The sequence below is a fragment of the Megachile rotundata genome, chromosome 16 (genome assembly GCF_050947335.1).
Source record: "Megachile rotundata isolate GNS110a chromosome 16, iyMegRotu1, whole genome shotgun sequence".
Classification (NCBI taxonomy): Eukaryota; Metazoa; Arthropoda; class Insecta; order Hymenoptera; family Megachilidae; genus Megachile; species Megachile rotundata.
This window is the reverse complement of record NC_134998.1, coordinates 1,452,061-1,466,937: the sequence shown is the minus strand read 5'-3', so window position 1 is coordinate 1,466,937 and position 14,877 is coordinate 1,452,061. Positions and strand designations below refer to the sequence as shown.

General features: G+C 30.5%; 1 protein-coding gene across 3 annotated transcripts in view; it reads left to right on the top strand.

Annotated features, from left to right (window-relative positions):
• Nucleotides 1–771: 771 nt before the first annotated feature.
• The window catches only part of LOC100881222 (2-acylglycerol O-acyltransferase 2-like), a 175,033-nt gene continuing 160,927 nt past the window's right edge, over nucleotides 772–14,877 (top strand). The window contains exons 1-3 of one of the 3 annotated variants that reach the window (XM_076540778.1): nucleotides 772–944; nucleotides 1,206–1,369; nucleotides 4,034–4,177. In XM_076540778.1, the coding sequence (XP_076396893.1) occupies nucleotides 4,173–4,177 (5 nt within the window). In that variant the 5' untranslated portion in view covers nucleotides 772–944; nucleotides 1,206–1,369; nucleotides 4,034–4,172. Of the gene's footprint in view, nucleotides 1,370–4,033; nucleotides 4,178–14,877 lie in introns of all 3 variants that reach the window. The other 2 variants (XM_076540776.1, XM_076540777.1) reach the window with 2 other exon arrangements.

Sequence of the window (14,877 nt, the reverse complement as noted above, 5' to 3'; positions counted from 1 at the left end):
CGGAAATAAAACAAAAAAATTTCGATATTTAATGTCACATTCCTTGTTGATAACGAATTGCAGTTTTCAATAAATTCAATTTGCATATTTCATGTCAATTACACATAACTAATTCCGATCCTCTTTCATGAGGAATGAATAAATGAACATTACTTTTAATTATTCTGTTCGTTATTTAACTGAGTTTCGATGTAAAGACTTTTTATTAAACGTTAAGACAGTTCCGAGGAAAACTCAGTTGATCGCGCTCGCACTCCGGCGACCGGCTCGAAGCTTTCGCTCCCGCTTCTCGGCGCGTGTAACCCCGGCGCTCTGATTGGTCCGTGTTTTTCGTTAATAACTCAAAAACGACGCTTCAAACCTGATTTTTGCAAAGGGAAATCTTGCTTAGAATCACGTCAGCTACCCCCCATTTCAGGGACCTACACGAGTTGTGAGACACCCTGTATAAAAGAGTTAGTGTAGCACTTGTGGAGTTACTCGTGTTAGTGCTACAGGTTTCCAGTTTAATAGTAATCAAACAGTATAATAACAATTCGAGGTTATTAATTTTAATAGACTGGTTTAAAATTTTGCGATAAAATGTATAATAAAATAGAACGTACCAGAAATATCGCGAATTAGGAATGAAAGAAAAAGAACAAAAACACCGTTAGGCTAAGAGCAGATCGGTCAAAGTCCTTACACACGTTTATGTTAGAGCGTGTCGACCCTCAGTGAGTGTGTGAGGGTATGATTGTTGACAAAACAGCAGGCGGAGCGAGTATGTTACGAAACGATCGCAGTTTCAACGAGTATCGAAAACGTGCTAAACGTTTAAAAATTACGATCGTGAACGCTCGGGTGCCGCGCAAATAAAAGGACGCGACCGCAGCGCGACGGGTCAAATGTAACGAGTTACGAACGGTTACGATTACGATTTGCGACGACGACTACGATTTATGGTTTACGATTTCTGATTACGAATTTATTGTTTCTTGTGCATGTATTTTTCCCTGTATTCTCTTGTGCACTCTAAAATAAAGAGTTAGTTTTTACATTTCTTATCCTACAATAATATGATATTCGTTTATGGCAAGGCTAAACAAAACACGTTTTCTGTATATCAGTTGTCTACACTGTAGACTCTGCAGGATAATATCCGTCACAACATTATCCTTTATGTACTTCATTTTAAAGATTTGTAAATTTATTTTGCGAAACAGGCAATGTTTACATCAATGAAAAGAGAAGAAAAACTTGCGATAAACGAAGGGACTGCAGCTACCTTTTTGGAATCTGTTACAAAAAATCCATAGATTATTATCTGTCGTCAACTTACAAGACGTTGTGGAATATGATAAACACCTACGCTACGGATATTAAAAAGGTATAAATTGTACAATATCATATCATCTTTCACGGTTGTATCATATCATATCATCAGAGTTTTCATATTAAAAATTTGTGAAATTGTGTTCTTTTCTGTGAGTGGGTTTTATGACTGGTGCAAGCCAATCCAAACTGTTTGTATTATTATTTACTGATGGATAGACAATAGCTAATTGTGAAGAGTAAAATTAACACAATATGCATTACTGATTTATTGAAGACCCTCACCGGCTTAGAACTGTTGAACACCATTTTTAGAATCTTAATGTGTGGTGTGATTGAAACATAAATTTATCGATTCAATTTTCAGTTAATGGTACATTCAAATGCAAGGTTAGCTTCTTTTGAATAAGGACTCATATAATATGAACTTAAAGCTTTCAAAAGGTCTAGCCGAATAAAGTAGTCAAATGTGCCTTTGAGCCAAATGAAACACCTAATACGTCAGTCGATAGCATATCCAAAATTAAACATCTCACAACAAGTTTCAACCTCCTATCTTATCTGTGGGGGGAGTAAAAGGGAAAAATGGAATTTCCGGTTTTTGGTTTTCTTATTTAATTTCATACAAAAATTTTGAAACATTGACGTCCACGTAGTACACATTAAAGAATTTTGCCAAATTTTTTGATCGCAAATTGTAGTTGCGAAAAATCAAAAACCGAAAAAAAATCCGAAAAAATGCGATTTTTTATTGAAGATGTCTGAGCACTACGTTTATATTACTGTGGTAGTTACATATTACCATAACTATTATTTTCTAATTTTTTCAGATTTTTCGGTGAGGTGCGCTGTTGTTAAACAAATAAAAAACCGTTATATTCCTTTAAAAAAGTGCATTTCGCTTCGAATTTGCACGCCTTCTTTTTTCAATATATTTATAAAGTAGTGTTAAATAGATTCATAATTGATAAAAATGATATGTTACTTAAAAAAATAAAATGCATTTATGAATTTTACGTTATAATTGGTTATATTCTGGAACGTAAAATGTTACTGCAACGACATAATTACCGAAGAGGTTAGGAATCCTGCCTCTACATGTTCTTTAATCGCAGGTTCGTGCTCTTCTAGACTTAGTTTTTTCCATACAATGTTTTTCACATTTTTTTTATTTTTTATACTAATATTAATATAGATCCAAAGTGTTTTTGAATAATTGCTATACATTTCTGCATTCACATACTATTATAAATATACTATTTCTACAAGTTCTTTTTACCTTGTGGAAATATGTTTTATTTGACTCAAAGGCACATTTTACTGTCTTATTCGGTTAGACTCTATAAATATTCAGGGCTTAAACATTTGTAATATTAAATATTTGCATTTTCTAGTTTTTTAATTTCTAAACTCATAAATTCCAAAATCTCCAAATTTATGGATTTAAAAATATTCAAAATTTCCAGATAAAAATTCCCTGATCATCTGTGTCCCTTCATTTCTAGTTCATGTACATATAAATAAATCTTTGAATCTACATGAAATTTTCCAAATAATTATGTTCCAGTTTTCCAAACTCTTAGACTTTAAATCCTTAGATTCGTATTTTGAGGATCAATAATTTGTAGATATACAAATCCGAAAATCTTCATATTTTCAAGTCCCCAAATTACTAGGTCTCTATATTCTTATATTCCCAAATTTTTAACCTGTTTTCGAATTTTCAAATACTCAAAATTCCCTAAAAATAAACATGTGAAGGGCATTTTCCGGTTTGGTTACCATATTTGTTATAGGAAATGTAGATTTTCTCTTAAATGCTCAAAACTACAAGGAATTCCTAACTGAAAAGTTGTATGAATTATTACATGATATTTTATATCCTGAAAATATACTAAATGAAATGTTTGGAAATAAATAGATCGGGCGTGTTGAAAACGTTTTGTGATTAGCTAAATTACTACACCGATTACCGCTAAACTAATTTTTGTTTATAATGGAATTTTCATTGTGCAACAGATATGAAACAACGAATCTGGAGTAGATATTATACTGTAATAGGAAAATGTCAAAAAATTCCACTTACTTATCGGCGAAACCGAATTCCAACCTCGTTGTATTTAACATGGTCATTTAAATTGATCGTATTATTCCTCTTCCTTCCAAAAGTAGTCTTTGTTAAAATGTTGTCTCTTGTTATACACGTTCTATCATTATGTAATGTTATAATAGACGATGTTATTTAACCATGTACTATATTATTTATGTACATAATGCACACAATGAGTAATAAACGTTGAATATTATTCTGAATGCAACAGAATAAATAAATTACCAACAGTAAAAGCAGTTATTACGTAATTCTTTGTAACATGACATTTTAATATAATCATATATTTAAACGAAAAGTGCTGTTGAGAATTTAAACCCACCATTAAACCAATAAAAAAATTACTAACGTTAATAACTTTATACTTTTTAAACAATTATCTTTTAAACAGCTGTGACGTCAAAATGTAATATATGATTATGCAGTCCGATATTCTGTATATGGTGACAGAATTTCATAAATGAGGAAACGTAATACTTGAGAAGTTGTCAGTAAACGAAGTTTTTTTGTAATATAAAATTTCCGACAAAGAATTGCATGAATTACTGAATTATGTTTCATAGGGGCATAAAATGCTTTGAAGTCTATAACATATGATGATTTTTCCAGTGTGACAGATGACATGGAGAAACTAATTCGGAATGGACATCGCACCATAAACCAGGAAGATGCCATAAAAAATTCCATTTGCTTATCGCGTTCAGAACTATATCGATGTGGATAACCAGTACTCTAAACATCTAATAAAATGAGGTGAGTTATTCTATTTTTACATTTTTGCAAATTCAATACATTTTCCGTTTCGAGGTCATCTTGAGGTCATGACATATTTGAATTTATCTCGCTGACTGCACATTTGCATTATGAAACACGGATGCTTATCTACAAATAAATGCTAATAAGCTTGAAAGCCTTCTGAACGTAATCTTAGAAGAATTGTCTTTATCGTCATTTGATTGGTGCTTTGGAACTATCCAAACTTCTCTTTAATGTTTCTTCGTAGTTTTCACAATAATCAAAATAATCCAGATGTTCGGTATAATATGAGCATCATATACAGAACGTTTTAAAGCATATCGGACTTCAGAAATGGCGAAAACACAAGAAAAACAAAAAGTTCATAGAAACATGTGTTTGATCTTGTGCTAGGATTATCATCGTTTTTGTATTTTTAATAAATCGTACTAACTTATTTTTGTAAAAAGTATTTGAAATGACATTCTGTGTTCGTATTCGTATCATGCTATGTGTCTTAACCTTTTATACAAGCTTCAATGAGCTTTTGCACAGTCCATTGAGTTTAAAGGTAATTGTCCCAGTCGAAACGATTAAGGAAGCAGTTAAGATAATTGGAATTTCCTTCATATTTAGACAATGTAATCTTGTAATTAAATACATTTATACGAAAGGGTAAAATTTCTTCTTTCGGAAAAAATAATGAGAACCTTCATTTGTGAAAGGAGAAGTTCTAAATTAATTAAAATTTTAAAATGTTCATATGCCGCAGTGGTTAAATTATATTCATTCTGGTCCTTAATTATTAGTTCTACAAGTATTAAATATATATTAATTTAATTGGTTTCATTATTTAGTAAAAAAATTCAACTTGGTAATGTTTTGCGGAATGAAAATATTTTATTTATAATAAATTCATACTACAATGATGTATTTGTCTGAATTAGTTTTGAACATAAAACTTTTTACTGGTAATTAAAACAAAATGGTTGTTTTAAAGGTTCTTACTGCTGCGCAAACATCGTCTGGTGTGTAATCTTTTTTCATTATCCTTTCCGTCCGTATTCTAAAGAATTTATTGTTGAAACGTGGGTGTTTATATTTGTACTACTACCGAATCGTTAGAGAACAAGCTTTATTACAGTATACAGCAGGAGTTAGTACACTCGACTGATAATATATTTTAGGTCTTTCTGTTTGCTCCCGCCTTTTTCATTTTACTTACTGTTGAGGGCAGAGTTAAATAAAACGAAACGAATGTCTAGTATTAGATATAAAGAATAGTATATTAAAATAAAGGATTACATGGATTATTCTTTTCTCTAACACGTGCCTACTCTTATAACGCTACGAGGACAATGGGGACAGATTAGTGGTTACATACTTTTAGAAAAACATAAACAAGGTGTCGCCGCTGAACATAGGTAACCAGCGCGGTTTGTGTACATAAATTTAAATCTAATTCGCGCAAACATTTAACACTTATCATTGCTTTTTTACAGAAAGTACACACAAGTGAATAATGCTACTGACCTGTGCAAAACTTCGATATTTAGTAGCATATATACAATGCTGCCCTTCTTTTTCAGGCGTTAGAAATCATGATTATCGCACTTTAACGTTTATGCGACTTTATAATGGAAAATAGTATATTATGAAGTTTTAGGTTATGATGATATTATACTTAACGAATTCAAGAATACCAAAAATGATATTTTTTATATTTAATGTACTAACTAATAATATAATAACATATAAATTATAACATATACATTATAAATTATATTATATTATAAAAGTATAAGTACAAATAATATTTATTTTCACACAATAAATTATTAAAAGATATTTACTTACTGACACGATAAATATTAACAATCTAATAAATTTAGTGAAACTGTTTTGTTTAATAATTCGACTCTGTGATACAGTGTCATGTCATCACAAATTAGTAGAAAAACAAATTATTCATTAAAGACTCTAGCTCAATAAGGTAGTCTAATGTGCCTTTGAGTCAAATGAAACAACCAATACGTCAGTTATTAGCATATCCAAAAAAAAACACCTCACACAAAGTTTTAACTCCCAAACTCATTCGTGAGGGTAGTAAAAGGGATAAAATGAAATCCTGGGTTTTGGTTTATTTTTTCTATTTAAATTAGTACAAAAATTGTGAAATATTAACATTAAAATTACTGACATTAAATGCTTGTTTATCGTAGAATGAAAAATAAAATGAAAACGGAAATAAATAAATACGAAAGCATCAAGTAACATATAGAACTAGTTTTTACGTTAACAAAATATGACAGACATTTCCATAAAATCACGACAATAAAATTTTGTAATATAAAATGAGAAATCTGGAACCAGTCATTGTGACTGGTTGGTAGTTCTAGTGTTAAAGACCGCGTAGTACGTATTATAGAAAATTCGTTGAATCTATATTAATATTATGACTAAAGAAAAAAACATAACAAAGATAAAACCAAGTTAAGCGGAGCTTGATCCTGTGACCAAAAAATATGTAGCTTGTGCGATAGGACTCCTAACCTCTTCGCCAATGCTTCCGTTGCAGTAACGTTTTACGTTCAAGAATATAACCAATTTCCTAAAATTATTTAATAAATGAATTTTATTTCTTTATCTACTATATCATTTGTATCAATTATGAATGTGCATTAGGGCGGCCCTTATTTTTCGACATCCGATTTTTTTTGGTCTCACCCCCTAAAATTGTGACACTTGATGAAAAAATGATAATGTCAAAGTTTCAGCATGATTGGATAACAGAAACCCGTGCCGCAATCGAGTTGAAGTTTTGAAATTTGCACGATTTCAGGTTATCGCCGAATATGTTAGTGGTCTTTTATATTAAAAGTATCAGTGAATATTTTATAATGAAAATATCATTTTTTACATATATAATTTTAGTGATGGTGTATGATTTTCAAAAATATACTAAAAATTAATGAATGTTACCACTAATGTTAGTATGAATCTCAGTCTGAAGTTGCTGGAGCAGTCATCTCGAATACGAAAACTAATCTCCTATTCAGTTAGCCATTAGAGATCTTATGTAAAATAAAACAAATATTTCGGTATTAAAAAAATGTATAGTAGGTGCTCTGCATGGTAGATATACAAAAAGATTCTCGGCAGTAGTGAATATTACCGAGTTTTACCTGATCAAGGGATCAGGTAAGAAGTACCGCTTTTTAAAAAATTTCAAAAAGCTTGGCCTAAGATTAATTTAATAAATTTTAAAATTGGTGTGCAAGATTCGTATGTTTATGGAAAGCTCCAGGATGTAGAAGAGAAAATAAATTTTTGTTTGTATCATTTACGACAAAAGCAGCCGAGAGATGATTAAAAGAATTTTTGAAGTTGATAATAATTTTTCTTGGTGGATCTCTTCCACGAGGAAATACTTTTCATGCCCCTGGAGCTTTTCATCATGCTAAATGGATGGCTAAAGCAAATTACATATTAAAAATTTATTTATTCCGACAAGAATTTTTATTGGATAGTAACGAAATCATAGGGATAAGTGATATATGTATTTTTTTAGCTAATTTATACATTCAAGCCTGGATGAATGCACCAATTCCCATAAAAGCGCCATTACAAGATCTGAAATTCCTACAAAATCTATACTTGTATTCTACAATTGATAATACTATTGCTAGAATAGGAATACGCAATTTTTCTCACCATTTATGAAACCTTGTATCTGAGAATGTGGCATTATCCTTTTTCGATGAAATAATACCATTGAACACAGAAAGGAAAATGATTAAGGCTCTAAAAAATGATAATACGGAACATTCAGTAAAGAAACTTGTAATACTTCTGGAAAACGTACAAAATTATGCAAACATAAATATCGATAGCTTCATTTCTACTGAATCCAAAAAATGGTTTAACAGGTTCGATATACCTACTGATTTCTTAGATAAGGACCCTTCCTTGTGGGAAAATGATATTTCATATCAAAAAGGTTTGGAAATTGCAAGAAATTTAAAAGTGGTAAACGATACCGCTGAACGTGGTGTTAAACTTATATCTGAATACAATAATCTGTTAACCAGAAATGGAGAAGAAAAACAATACATTTTACAAATAATTGAGAATTATAAAAGCTTTTATCCTGATGTAAGCAAATCTACATTAACACAGAACATATAATAAACGCTACGTACAATTTAATAATAGGCTAATTTATGAGACATAACTGAAATTCCATTAAAGAATATTTTGCTTAGAAGTATTTAAGAAAAATTCGTTTATAAGTGCTAATACAATCGAGATTATTGGAAAATTTATCAACTTTTGTACAAATTATATACAGCTCCCAGTTTTGCCCAACCGTCGCATTCTCCGGTAACTTAAAAGCTACGTTTGTGTGTAAATGTATTGTATGTAAATATGTATATGCTATAATTGTATGTAAATGCTAGTATTACACGTGTATAAAATTATATTTTCATTATAAAATGTTTACTGATACTTTTAAAATAAAAGACCACTAACATATTCGACGATAACCTGAAATCGTGCAAATTTCAAAACTTCAACTCGATTGCGGCTCGGGTTCCTGTTATCCAATCATGCTGAAACTTTGACATTATGATTTTTTTCATCAAGTCTCACAATTTTAGGGGGTGAGACGATGAAAAAATAAAAAAAAAATAAAAAAAAAATCGAGCTCTATAGCTAAGGGCCACCCTAATGTGCATATATTTAAGATTATTTAATAAATATACTGAGAAAAGAAGGCATACAAATTCGAAGTGGAAAGTACTTTTTTTAACGAATGTATCAGTTTTTGATTTTTTTAACGACACACCTCACCGAAAAATCTGAAAAAATGGGGAAATAATAGTTATCCTAATATGTAACTACTACATTAATATAAAAGTAGTGCTTCGACATCTTCGATTAAAAATCGCATTTTTTCCGACTTGAGTAAGTTTACAAAAAAATATTTACTAATTAAGGGTTAGTATGAAGAGTTAATAATAAATATTTAATATGAAGAATTCGAACACTCCTCATATTGGAGGAATCCTCATATCAGTTTTTTATTGCATTTTCTTCTGCATCAGTCAATACTTTGACTGGGCCCATTTTTCTTCTAATTGGATGTTTGCCTTCAATCTTGTATTTCAAGTTACCCTCGGAGCACTAAATTTCCTAGCTGCCGTTTTATACGGAGTTTTATGGAGCCGGAAATCTTACACAGCCGCTTACATAGTCTCTTCTGTTTAATTTCTGAAGTTAAAACGATACAATATGCAGATTGTACAGCTCGAGGCCTTTAAAGGTGAACTGTGGATCTAATGCCTGCTATGGCAACTGAGATTCTGCAAGTTCTAATAACGTTTATTATACGATTATTATAAAACTAAATCAATTTTAGATATATTAAATGAGATTGTATTTCTAACACATGCATAAATATCATTAAAACTTTTTTATTAACATTTGAACGCAGTTTCGTAACTTATTTCTCTGCAAAGTAATATTATATCATATTACTATCCGAATTTCCATATGTTCGACTTTGCGTTCATTTGGATAGAGAAATTATGTAAAATGAACAATATTTATGATTATTAAGCATATTCCTTGAAAAGCTTTTCAAAATTCTGGGTTTGATTTTTCTACTAGGTATCGGAAAAGGTGCGTAAATAATAAATATATGTGTACCAATCAAATTTATAATAGTATTGTTAAGTCAGTACTGGTTAAGTAAATTTGTCAAAGATAAACTTATGTGCACTAATCAAAATTTTCTTTTAACCAATCAAATCGTAAATACAAGTACTTATGATAAAGAAAATGATTAGATTCGTTCTAAATTCGCTAATAAGAGTAGTATACTGTTGCTTAACAATAAATAATTTCACAGCGCTGCCTCATATCATCAGACAGAAATAAAAAAATTTTGATTACAAGTACTTCAACGTTTCATTTCCATAATATAAACTTGTTTGCCTGTAACTATACTATTCTGTTTTAAAGAGATCAAATCATGAGAATCAAAATAGTTGACTTCGAAATCATAATCTGCGAGACTTTTTAACGAACTAATTGATCGAAAACTGTATTAAAATATACAGTTATTTAACTTATTCTTTGGATAATTGTATATACCTATAAAAACAACATCCCTTGTATTTCTTAATAATTTCTATGGTGGAGAATAAAGTTATTTATTTATTTGCCGAGATTTTGCGATATTTGATATTTGATTTGCAAGCAAATCTACGCACGAAAATAAATCAATATTCGTATCAGTACAGTTAGACAGATTTTGTACTAAAACAATTTATTTTTTCACGATTCAACACAGTTTTAACGTTCATTATGCGAGAATTAATTGCTGCAACAGCAACTTTTATTTCAACGAATGTAATTATGTAAGTTTAGCTTTCAACAAATTCGTTTTTCCCTGATAATATATCTGTGATTGAATGTTATAGCCAGGGTTTAATGCAGTATCAAACAGAATACATCCGTAACAGGAAACACGATATTGGGGAGTTTGCTAATCGATGTCGCATTAATAGATTCGCGTTCCTCAAATGGACATACATGGCCGCGATATTACCTTGCTCGTAAGGGAAACCAGTATCCGTGAGGATAATCGAATAGAGGATAATCGATGATATCTAGATCTTGATCAAAACTAATATTCGTAACGGGAGACGCCCTAAGCACCAGTTGCAAATGGATTCCAGGTGTGCCAATAAATAATCTAGGAAATTGATAGATCGTGTTTGGTTAAGAAGGAACGAACGCATCCAACCAGGATATTGCAAATCTTGCTATTAAAATACTAAAATGACCTAAAGCGTGTATCATTAATATACCAAACAATATTTCAATATTTTAGTAATTTAGAAAAAGAGTGCGGTACTGAATCGTCTCATACTGATGTATAAGGAAAGTTTAAATGAATAAATATTACTTTAAAATACGTAACCAAAATTTATTAGGATAATTACTATATTATTATTTAAACGTAATTAGTTTTATATTTATCAAATAAGAGATATCCATTTTCTATATTTATATTAAACCTCATTTAAATTGTTTGTATTTTGACTATTTATTTGGCAAAATTAAATATATAAAATATAGAATTTCCTACAATTTGAAAGCAGTGTCGCAAATTTTTGCAATATACATATAACAATTTATCTGTATTTCAAAGTTTTAATAATTTAAGAAAAGATTGCAAGCATTTATAGGATATAGGAGTCCATTACATTATCCTTATTATTTCTAAATTTAATTAATATTATATTTATACAGTAAAAGATATTGAATTTCTGTACCCATATTTAACTTCACTTAAAGTGCTTACACTTTAATTATTTATTGATAAAATTAATAACGTAAAACACGGAATTTCTTAAAACATAAAAAAATTATTGTGAATTTGTGTTATAAATTCCTATCGTGTAATTTATGTTATGTAATTATTTATTCCTGCTATGTAATTCCCTGTAAAACTAATGAAAAAGCTGATAGAAATACTGAGTGATTAGAAATCTATATTCAGTAAAGTAAGTCGCTTTAAGACATAAAGTACTTATAAGAGAAATTATTTTAATTCTAATTTTCAATAAATTTAATAACAAACGAATATGGAAGTAGCGTCATTTACTGTCCGTAGTAACTAGACTAGTTTTCGTTCGATGCATTAGTTACTGTACGTACATGAACATAATCGATTTCCAATAATTATGCAATTTATTTGAATAATTTATTTATTAAATTATAATTGATTCGTTTATTTACATTTATTTTCCAAAATGAATATCACAGTTTCTGACATTTACTACATATATTACGGCAAATATGAATGTTCACTTACTCTAAGGTAAATGAACTCATTATCGGATACGTAATAATGTGATCGTTAAAAAAAAATCATCTCCTTACCAATGTATATAGGTTGGCTCACATAACTGTATCAAGTTATAAATCCGTTGCAGATAAATGTCAAAGAAGAAAAATAAATGGTTTAACACTAAACCTACCGACATATAATGGGTACTTAATTTGAAATTAAAAAAGAAGTTAAAAAATAAATAAACAAGCGAGGAAACATAAATTAATACACACATCTATTCTTTGTCTTAATGAAAATCAATGCTGATTTTAAGGAATGTACTTTAACAAAATGTGTACCTTATAATAAGAAACTTGTGGACCGGTCATTTGATCGGTTTGGTAGTTTTAATGTTAAGGAGCACTACTTTCCTTGGACAAAATTTTTGTCAGAAGCGCAGTGGTCCATGTGCATTCCATAATCGCAATGCTTTCTGAAAAAGGAAAGCATACTTTTTTACACAGTTGGAGTTTTTCTGCTGTTGTACACAAAAAAAGTAATGAAGTATAATGAAGTATAATGGCCAAAATTTTCCTTGAATATTTTTTTGCATCGATAATGGATTTATAACCTGATACAGTTTCGTGGACTACCCTGTATACAGAACTTATGTAAGATATTGATTATTGAATATTGGTTCGTTTAAATTTCTCAGGAAGTCAAAATTCGAAGTGCAACGTTGAACATTTATGAAAAAATTATCAATGAAAATTACATTTGGTTTGATATTTCCTTTAATTGACCATCGCTCCATTTTCTAATTATATGTATAATTGCAAATTATTGTTTTCTTGTAATTATGTTAATTGCATATTTTTTGTTAATTTGAACAAATTATCGTGTTGATTCGTTCATTTCTGCAATAAAATTAATGATTTTCAAAAGGTATATGTATTTAGTAATTTAGTTGATTAAAACTTGTAATTATGCTTATTAAGAAAAACTGTAATAACAAAATAGTTTTTAGAATAGCAAATGAAATATTTGTAACTTCAATGTTTTACGATATTCATTAATACAGTAAAGACTGGATAATTGCAACAAAATCGGGACCCAAGCGTTGCAGTTATAGAGTCGAGGTGTCGATTCTTTGTTTACATTTGGCTCGCGTCAACCGCTAAACGTAGGAAAGGACAGAGAGCGAACGAGAGAGGCTGTTTAAAATTAAATTTTTAGAGAAGTCTGACGAGTAATGGTTTTTTGGTTCCATACAAAATCGCGCCTCCATACACTCGAAAAAACAAACAATATTACTACATAAACAAATGTTGCTTAAATTATGCCGTGTTTGGTCTCATTTTGATCAGGAGAATCTCACAATTACATCGGTAAAAGTAATATTTAGCAAAACCAAAAAATAAAAAAGTTTTACTGTTGCATTAGTGTTGTCACATCGATACGCCGGTTCGGATTACATTACATACGCTGCTCGCTCGTCAAGTGTCAAAATTCAAGGGGGATTCCCCTAAGTGGTGGGGATAGTAACGTTGCAGTTATCCAGTCCATCGTTTGTCACAGTTATCCAGTCTTTACTGTACATAGCTTTGTCTATTATTTTTAATCAGATGAAATAAACAGTTGATCACTATTTGTGACGTGCAGGACGCACTCGAATAGTGTTGCAATGTACGATCTTACCACCCTACCGTAACCTGTTCGAGGAGTGTAGGACTCACCCGAACAGTGTGTAATGTATGATTTAACCACCCTACCGTGGCCCATTCGAGGAGTGCAGGGTCCCGCTCGAATGATGTTGTGATTGATTTCCGAATCACCCTGCATTGGTTATGTTACGTTGCGTTACGCGGAACCTTCTAACTCACGATTGACTTTTTCGGCTCTTGATCCGAAGCGTCCAAGCTTCAACGTTTGACTGACTCTTCTTTGTACGAAAAATCGCCTAAATACCCTCGCGTTTCCGAAAGCGACAGTTAAGAAACACTCTATGCCTTTGTTTGTCCAAAACTGTTTAAAACGAGAGGTATAGCTATTAGCTGTTTTATGGTACGTACATGTTTACAGTAAGACTGGTTCGGACAGGATTTGAGAGACAAAAGGGTCCTCGGTGACCCGTATTTCGAGGTATGAACTGCTCACGGCGCACAGTGGCGAAAAACGGCGAAAACGTGGACAAAACTAATATCTTCGATTCTGAGATAAATTATTTAAATGTTTCTAGATAAAATGATTATATTAGTGTTACAAATTAATTTTTTGTGTTAAAAATCGAATTTTGATTTGTTAGTTAACTAATACGGTTAGTTAACTAGTACGTATAAATTTTTATCTCGAAAACTATTTATCGAAATTAATTAAATCTTTTTGCATTTTAAACTTGAATGTTTGAACTATCATAATAATATTTTTTCATTAGCAAATTCATTTTTTATTATCAGAAATTGCAAATAAATATTTATTTTTTAACCGACTTCGAAAAAGGAGGAGGTTACTCAATTCGATCAGTTTTTTTTTTTTTTTTTTTTCTATGTGTGTTCGCCGATTACGCCTAGCTGGATGGACCGATCGGAATGAAACCTTTTGCATCTGGTAGGTTCTGACTCCCCATTGGTACCATTATCAAAAAATTTTTCATTTTTTAATTGCAAAGTGTTGTTATTGCAAAAAAACCGGCAACTTTTGAAATAAACTTTTCTCGATTTTAGTGCGCTTCTAATATCTTATCACGGACATGATTCTGAACAATTTTGTTCATATACAAATTTTGCGGAAATGTTTAGTTTTCGAGATATTAGCGAAAAAAAATTGTTATTAACTGTAAGGTTTATATTAAATAAAAGTATCTTTCACAGTC